This window comes from Oncorhynchus keta, chromosome 1 (genome assembly GCF_023373465.1).
Source record: "Oncorhynchus keta strain PuntledgeMale-10-30-2019 chromosome 1, Oket_V2, whole genome shotgun sequence".
NCBI lineage: Eukaryota > Metazoa > Chordata > Actinopteri > Salmoniformes > Salmonidae > Oncorhynchus > Oncorhynchus keta.
Genome location: NC_068421.1, coordinates 33671836 through 33679951, shown reverse-complemented (window position 1 = coordinate 33679951; position 8116 = coordinate 33671836). Strand labels below are relative to the sequence as shown.

The 8116-nt window shown below is 37.8% G+C and overlaps 1 protein-coding gene across 1 annotated transcript; it reads left to right on the top strand.

The window, feature by feature from the left end:
- Positions 1 to 1706: 1706 nt before the first annotated feature.
- LOC127931110 (olfactory receptor 11A1-like) lies at positions 1707 to 3347 on the top strand. Its single transcript, XM_052522452.1, has one exon. The coding sequence runs from the start codon at positions 2017 to 2019 to the stop codon at positions 2947 to 2949; it is 933 nt and encodes a 310-aa protein (XP_052378412.1). The 5' UTR covers positions 1707 to 2016; the 3' UTR covers positions 2950 to 3347.
- Positions 3348 to 8116: the final 4769 nt, after the last annotated feature.

Here is an 8116-nt window from a genome sequence, read left to right as displayed (position 1 = left end):
TAGATCAATGGTGAGCTCACTCACCCGTGATGTAATTAATTATATACAGTAATTGCTATTAGCTAATTCATATTGTAGTTTACGTCAGCCGAGAGTTAGAAAATATGACTGCTTGTGTTGGGTCAATCTTTCCTCAGCTCTAGGACAAATGTAGCCTACATTTTTCCGGTTAGGATGATTGTGTTATGCTATATCTTCTTCTGTGAATATCTGAACAATGCATCCAAAAATAAACTGCTGACATTCTGGACATAACTTTGTCAGGACTGTGTTTGTGTAAATAGTTTCTGAAAAAAGTGTGGCCAGCTCAAACGCTGATTGTTGCGTCATTCGAAACTGCCGTTCTAAAAAACACACCCGTGTGATGGTACGTGTGAAAGGGTTAAGCATTGCTGTGAACACAGAAAATCAAATGTTGCTGTTTTTCTATTTAAAAAGTTTGGATGAAACTGGGGGAAACCTGGAAAAACTAAACTCAGAAAATGGAATTTGTGGGAAAAAAACTGAAGTAGACATGAAATTAAATCTGATTACCGATGTTTTTTTCTGTGCATGACTGCACTTTAGAGTTTTATCCTGCTGCACAGCATTTTGTGGAAAGTTGTGGTCAAGTCCAATATCGACTGCACCCAAGAGGGAAAGAAGTTGGGCCTTCCTAGAAATGTTTTAGAGAAATGTAATATATCAAATTTAGCAGACTCTTTATCCAAAGTGACTTAGTAATGTGTGAAGACGTTTTTATGTATGGGTGGCACCGGGAATCAAACCTACTATCCTGGCGTTACAATACTCTACCAAGATGCATGACAGGTTTATAAATGCTTTATGAAGCTTCAATTTAAAATGATTTATAAGATCAAGCTTTGCTTGTGCCACACTTTATAAAGCACAAGGTTGTCATATTTGACATCGGTAGTTCTGTCACACAGTTATGCCAAATTTATGAACCCTTTATAAAGCATAACATATGGTTATAGATGATTTGTAACACATTTAAGTATTGTTTATGAAGGCTTTATGAAGGCTTTATAAGCTGCATGTCATTTAAAGCTGGACCGATACTCCTACCTCAAGAAATGTGTAATTTTACAGACAGTCGAGCACATTTCTTCGATTTTTCTGCCTCTTCAGTCCAGGGTCCACTGTAACGGTGCCGTTGTGAATGAACATGATTCGATTGTAGACAACTAAAATAAGTGCAGTTGGATAAGGCAATGTTACAGCTAACCTGCTACGTCACATACTGATGTTGTCTTTGGTATTATTGTGTGTAGCTATGTTTGCAAGCTAGCCAGCCCATAGAGAAAGCATCACAATGTGGATTTTGTCGTCAACTTGAGCTGCAACAGATTTCCACAACAATTTTCATATGTTGCTACCATCCCTATTAAAAAGGCAAAATGAAACATTGGTTCACAAAAAAATATTGTTCTAGTATTATTGACATTATAAGAATGAGCGTTTTAGGTGGATTTTTCATTTAAAAAAGGCATTTGAACACCCTGGAGGGCATGTGATACAAAATGGTATCTGTTTTTCTCTATATGGTTTCCTTGACTCTGAAAATATCTAATTATCCCCAGGTGTCCCCAGGTATTGGTAATCATTTGCATATCACACCATGGCAGGCTTCTTTTTTTTTATCTCACAAGTATAAGAATCAAGTGAGGACCTGAGTTTAAGGAGATCATCATGGATTAGGAATGAGCAGTCTTCATTTTGGATTTAGAATACATGTATCATTTTGCATTTGAATGTAATAAGTTACATGAGTACAGCATACAAAGTAAAATATTCTTTGAATTATATTTTCTTGAGAATGAAAAGCATTCTATATTGGTGAGTATACTGTATATGTGGGGAAATCTATTACTGAATCAACAAGTCAAGGAATTATCCATTTAGGCTATCTGTTCTTTGTGATTTCATCAATTTAACTTATATGAAAGCTACAGTAGGAGGATTTGCTCATCTTCTTCAAACATTGACAGCACATCTTTACCAACTCCCAGGACCATGGAAAACTCTACTCACTTTAAGGTCTTCAGGCTTGCTGCATACGGTGATATCGGACAATTGAAGTATTGCTACTTTGCTGTAGTAACTGTTTTATATTTTGCCATCATTCTTGCCAATGCTTTGCTTATTGGAGTTATCTGCATTGAAAGAAGCCTTCATGAACCCATGTATCTGTTTCTATGTGCTTTGTTTGTTAATCAGTTGTATGGGAGCACTGCGTTGTTTCCTGCTCTCATGTTTTACTTGCTGTCTGACACACATTATATTTCCCTTCTTTATTGTTATCTCCAGATTTATGTGTTGTACACATATGCTCTAACAGAATTTAGTAATTTAGCAGTTATGTCCTATGACAGGTACATCTCTATTTGTTATCCTCTACAGTATAACAATATTATGACACCTAAAATAATTTGTGGCTTAATTCTGCTGTCGTGCTCGTCTTCTTTTTTTCTCAACGCCATCAATATCTCCCTGAGTTTGCGACTGCAATTTTGTGGTAATGTTCTAGACAGACTGTATTGTGACAACTACTCAGTAGTCAAGCTTGCCTGTTCAAATACTACGCTGAATAACATATGGGGTCTTCTTGTCACTGTGGTTTATCTTTATTGTACTATATTTCCTACCATATACTCATATGTAAGAATTCTACAAATATGTTTAAAGTCTTCAAAAGAGACAAAACAGAAAGCATTTAACACCTGTACACCACATATAGCCTCTATGCTGAACTTCTTCTTTGGCTGGTTATTTGTGATTCTACAAGGCAGGTATGAAACTGCAGATCTTCCACCTATACTTCGCACTATTTTATTCGTTTATTTTCTAATATGTCCACCACTTTTCAATCCTTTAATGTATGGCATTAGGATGGTTCAAATCAGGCAGGCTTGTAAAAGGGTACTAGGCCTTTACCCTAAAACATAACCTGATAGTTCCTTTTTCTCATGTTGAATAATGTTCTCTTACTTATAGTTGCTATAATTGAATGTAAAAATCACATCAAGTTTATCATGTATTGTAACTGAGAATGTTTTGTGTCATATTAGCTAGTTAACTGCATAACTACAGAGCATCAAGGGGAGCTACCCTCCCTACCTTCAGACTATATTCAAACAGATGCTGAGTGGGATCTTTGGGAAGACCCTACACCCCAACCCATTCTGCCAGATCTGGACTCTTGGCCCACCTAACTTCAGGACAGCTGTGTCCCTGCCCATCTTCCTAAAATGTTTGTCATCTTGAATTGTTTCAGTTTTCAAGTTAATTTCCTGCAGTTCTACACATTTTGCCATGAGGCAGAAATAAAGGGAATCTCTCACAAAGGTTGTGTATTGCAGGTTTTTTCTGCAATGTATATGTAATGAGTGCTTACTTATTCTGCCAGTGATGGCTTATGACCGGCATGTCTCCATTTCTATTTTATTCCATAACCATTTTCTCTCACTTAGCAGTTGTTAAACTCTCCTGTGTTGAAAGTGCACTGAGTAACCTGCATGGTATATGTATCATAGCAAATGTAATGTTTTAATCTCTGTGTTAGTTGTGCTCTCATATACTTGTTTGCTTGAAAGCCTCAAAGGAGTCACAAAAGTAGGCTTTTAATACATGTGCTCCCCACTTGATCACTTTCATCAACTTCTCTACAGCCATCCTTTTTTCTGTTGTTTACAGTAACAGAGATATCAGTATAGTTTAGCCATGGGGGAAAGATATTCTATGCCCGTGCTACAGAATGCTATATTGGTCCGCTAATGCAGGACAGTAAAGGCCTAGTGTGCTACTTTTGTGAGAAAAAAAGTTATCCAAAAATATTTATATTTGTTATTAATTCAGATTTTTCAGGGGGTGCTGCATCACCCTCAGCACCCCTACTTCCTGTGGCTATGTTCTGTTCCCACCACTGTTGCACCCTATCATATAGGGATGAGAACCAAGAAGATCAGAAATCTGAACCTAAACTGGTACCAATTATGACTTTAGTTGGTACAGTAGCAGGGCCAGGGTTACTGGTTTGAATCCCAGGACTGACAGGAATATCTGTCAAGATGTGAGCTGCCAGAACTGAATGCTTATACTGTACATTTGTTTTTTATCATCAACATAATAGTTTGTATTGCATTTTATTTCTGTAAATGTATTTTACTGTCAGAGAACTGTAGAGCACTGTAGTAAAGTCAAGTCAGGGATGCTGCTGTGGCTCTGACCCTACATTCTTCTAGAATGTCAGTGGAAATGTACTGTATGTGTGTTTCAGGGGGTTGGGGAAAGGGCAAAATGATGTGAGGTTCCAATAAGTTCTGGAAGCACCATTGAGGCAATCTCCATTTTAAAGTAGTCCATTTTCTTCTACTACTTCTACGAGTTTTCAAACAAACTGGAAGGGTGCATACTGCCACCTGCACAGTGTTTTTTAAAAACAGGTATAAAGCCCAGGTTGGCTATTTACTGCCACCTGCAGTTATGGAAAGTTTGCTCATAAGTATAATTCATTGTCTGATTCCCCAGTTACTACTTCAAAATGGTGAAGGTCCTCAATGACACAGCCCATGCTAAAACTGGCTTTTGGGCACTACAGTCCTCTATCTACCTCTATGGTTACATACTTTTTGGACCGGTCGCTGAGCTAAAGGCGGATCAGCCCATCCAGCATTTGCCCTAACTACCTGGCCCGTCTGTTTCTGCTTAATTCTTAAATATATGTTCACACTGTCATTTATGCGCAGGTGTTGTTTAATACCACTATCCAATGATAATGTCCCTGAGAGGAAAAGATTGTGAGTTGTGTTCGTTTTAACATAGAGAACCGCTTACAGCATAATATTCTAAGTGAGTGGTTCCCGCACAAGGTGTCGGCACTACCTCTCCCCCAAAAACTGGGTAGTGCATCAGCAGTACCTCTTGTTATGTTAGTCATTGCATACCTTAGAGAGCTATTTACAACTTGTCAGAAATGTATAGATCAACTAGCCCTTGTCAGCTAATGTATTTGTATTTATTTTTTGTCCATAGATATTGTCGTAATTGTTTAGTCACTCAAATATCACATGAATACACATAAGACATGGCAAAATGTATAGAATTGCAAGAACATTAGCTTTAAAATTGCAACATTTTCTTTGTACCTGATGACAAAATGTGTAGAATTGCAGGAAATAATCATTAAACTTGCAAAATTCTCTCCATCAACAACAGTTTGTGTCATAAACAGTGCTTGTGCCCATAGAAATAGATCAATGTTAAAATTAGTACTTAAAATCAGTCGTAGGCCTAAGATAACAATTTACCAAATGTTTTCTTAAGTCCAAGATAAGAAAAGTATATGTACAGTGTATAGAGTAGACCTATGCACAGCTATTTTCACTTAATTGTCCAATGCAGCCATTTTTCTCTCAATATCAACACATTTATGGGTAACAACTTAAACATCTTACTGTGGTAATTTTTACCACTTTAATTGAAACCGAACAATAATGGCTTCTTAGCAAGGACACAATTTCTCAAGCAAGAATATTTTTGAGTGTCTGGGAGTGAGGAGGGGGATACTGAAAACTAGCTGTTATTGGCAGAGAGGTTTGGAACTCTTTTTTATTGGTCAAGTAACTACAGGATACTGAAGAAAAATATGAACGCAACATGTAAGTCCCACGTTTCATTAGCTAAAATAAAAGATCCCTGAAATGTTTCATGAGCTGAAATAGAAGATCCCAGAAATTGTCCATACGCACAAAAGATTAATTCTCTCAAATTTGTGTCAGAAGTTTGTTTACGGTTAGTGAGAGTTTCTCCTTTGCCAAGATAATCCATACACTTGACAGGTGTGGCTTGTCAAGAAGCTGATTAAACAGCATGATCACTACACAGGTGCACCTTGTGCTGGACACAATAAAAGGCCACCAAAATGTGCAGTTTTGTCACACAACACAATTCCACAGATGTCTCAAGTTTTGAGGGAGTGTGCAATAGGCATGCTGACTGCAGGAATGTCCACCAAAGTTGTTGCCAGAGAATTTTCTGTTCATTTCTCTACCATAAACCGCCTCCATTTTAGAGAATTTGGCAGTACTTTAAAAATGCCTCACAACCGCAGACCATTTATACAGCGTCGTGTGGGTGAGTGGTTTGCTGATGTCAACGTTGTGAACAGTGCCCCATGGCGCAGGTGTGGTTATGGTATGGGCAGGCATAAGCTACGGTATTTTATCAATGGCAATTTGAATGAACAGATATACATTGTTGTGCCACTCATCTGCTGCTATTACCTGTTTCAGCATGATAATGCATGGCCCCATGTCGCAAGGATCTGTACACAATTCCTGGAAACTGAAAATGTCCCAGTTCTTCCATGGCCTGCATACTCACCAGACATGTCACCCATTGAGCATGTTTGGGATGCTCTGGATTGATGTGTACGACAGCGTGTTCCAGTTCCCGACAATATCCAGCAACTTCGCACAGCCATTAAATAGGAGTGGGACAACATTCCACAGCCCAAAATCAACAGCCTGATCAACACGATGCGGAGGACATGTATCGTGTTGCATGAAGCAAACGGAGGTCACACCAGATACTGACTGGTTTTATGATCCACGCCCCTACCTTTTTTTTTTAACGGTATCTGTGATCAACAGTCCATCTCATTCCCAATGATGTGTTATCCATATGTTAGTTCAGAGTTGGGAGGGCCAAGAGACCAAAGGTGTCAGAACGGAGTGCTCGGGTTGGGGTGTATGTAAGGTTTGATCATAGCCTGAAGGTAGGGAAGGGCAGTTCCTCTGGCTGCTCCGTCAGCAAGTACCTTGTTTGATATTGGATCTTGAAATCATGAAACAACAATAGTCTTATGACTACAGATTACAATACCTTAAGTGTAAAAAATTTAATAAGACATTCAAATATAGTATAAAGTAATTCCGAAAACTAGGCTACTATGCACATGTTTGGGGAAGATTGCTGCTGAACTGATCGGGACGAATGAGGACAATGGCCATGGTGTTAAGAGATTTTAGCATGTGTGAATATACATCTTTCCAAAACTCATTACATGGACTGGTGTAGTTCACAGAATTTCCAACCTTATGAGATCTGTTTTTATCATGACGTGTCAATACTCAACTTTTATTTATAATGATTAAATATAATAGGATTATAATAGGATTATTTCGCACCAGATCCTGCTATCAAAATCCTCCTCTCTCCCTCTCGCTCTCGCTCAAATGCTAAAGAATGAATTGTATTAGTAAATGTCCTACTGCCACTGTAGACCTAGGTCCAATCACTGCAAAAATACATATAATTTACTAATCATACATATCAATAACCGTTCTTTTATATAGCTTAATAACAAGATAGATATTGGTCTCCACTACGACATACAGGTGTCAAGTGTATTAGAAATGCAGCTGTATGCTACACCTAAACTATAGCCTACTGTAGCCTATCAAAGCTAATTTAACACATAGGTTTATAATATTAGATGTAGATGAAATTGAGAAAAGTGCAGCCTGGTCTCATAAACTAGACGTAACATGGTAAATGTAAATTCAGTCAACAAATTTGTACAATAATTTATTTTATGTTTGGTATGGTTACATAAGACAAAAGGTTACTAAGGGCAAAAATGTAAGGAGGGTGGGTAGTTGGTTGGTTGCTATGAAATGTTACAAGTTGTATTTAGTAACATATCATACTAAATGGAGGGAGACTGATTTACATTAACTATGTTACGTCTACCCCTGATTCCAGATTGAATAGTGAGGTAGCCTACGGAATGGAGTGCAATGGAACATGAAAGAGAATTATTTTAAAACAAACAAATAACATGCACATTTTTGGGGATCTATATATAATCAAAAAGAGCACTTATTAAGGTTTCTAGCAGACTTAAGGTTCCCAATCACTATTCAAAATTAGTTCAAACAAGTGAAGTCTTAACCGAATGAACAACAGAGACAAAATGCAATATCAAAGTTTATTAAAATAGTTTGGGGAATGGCCTCCTCTCCGAGGGAAGATTTGACGGCAAGTCACACATGTCACATTAATGGAAGGTGTGAAAAACATTCATTTGTGTTTCCCTTGCTGAGTTGACTAG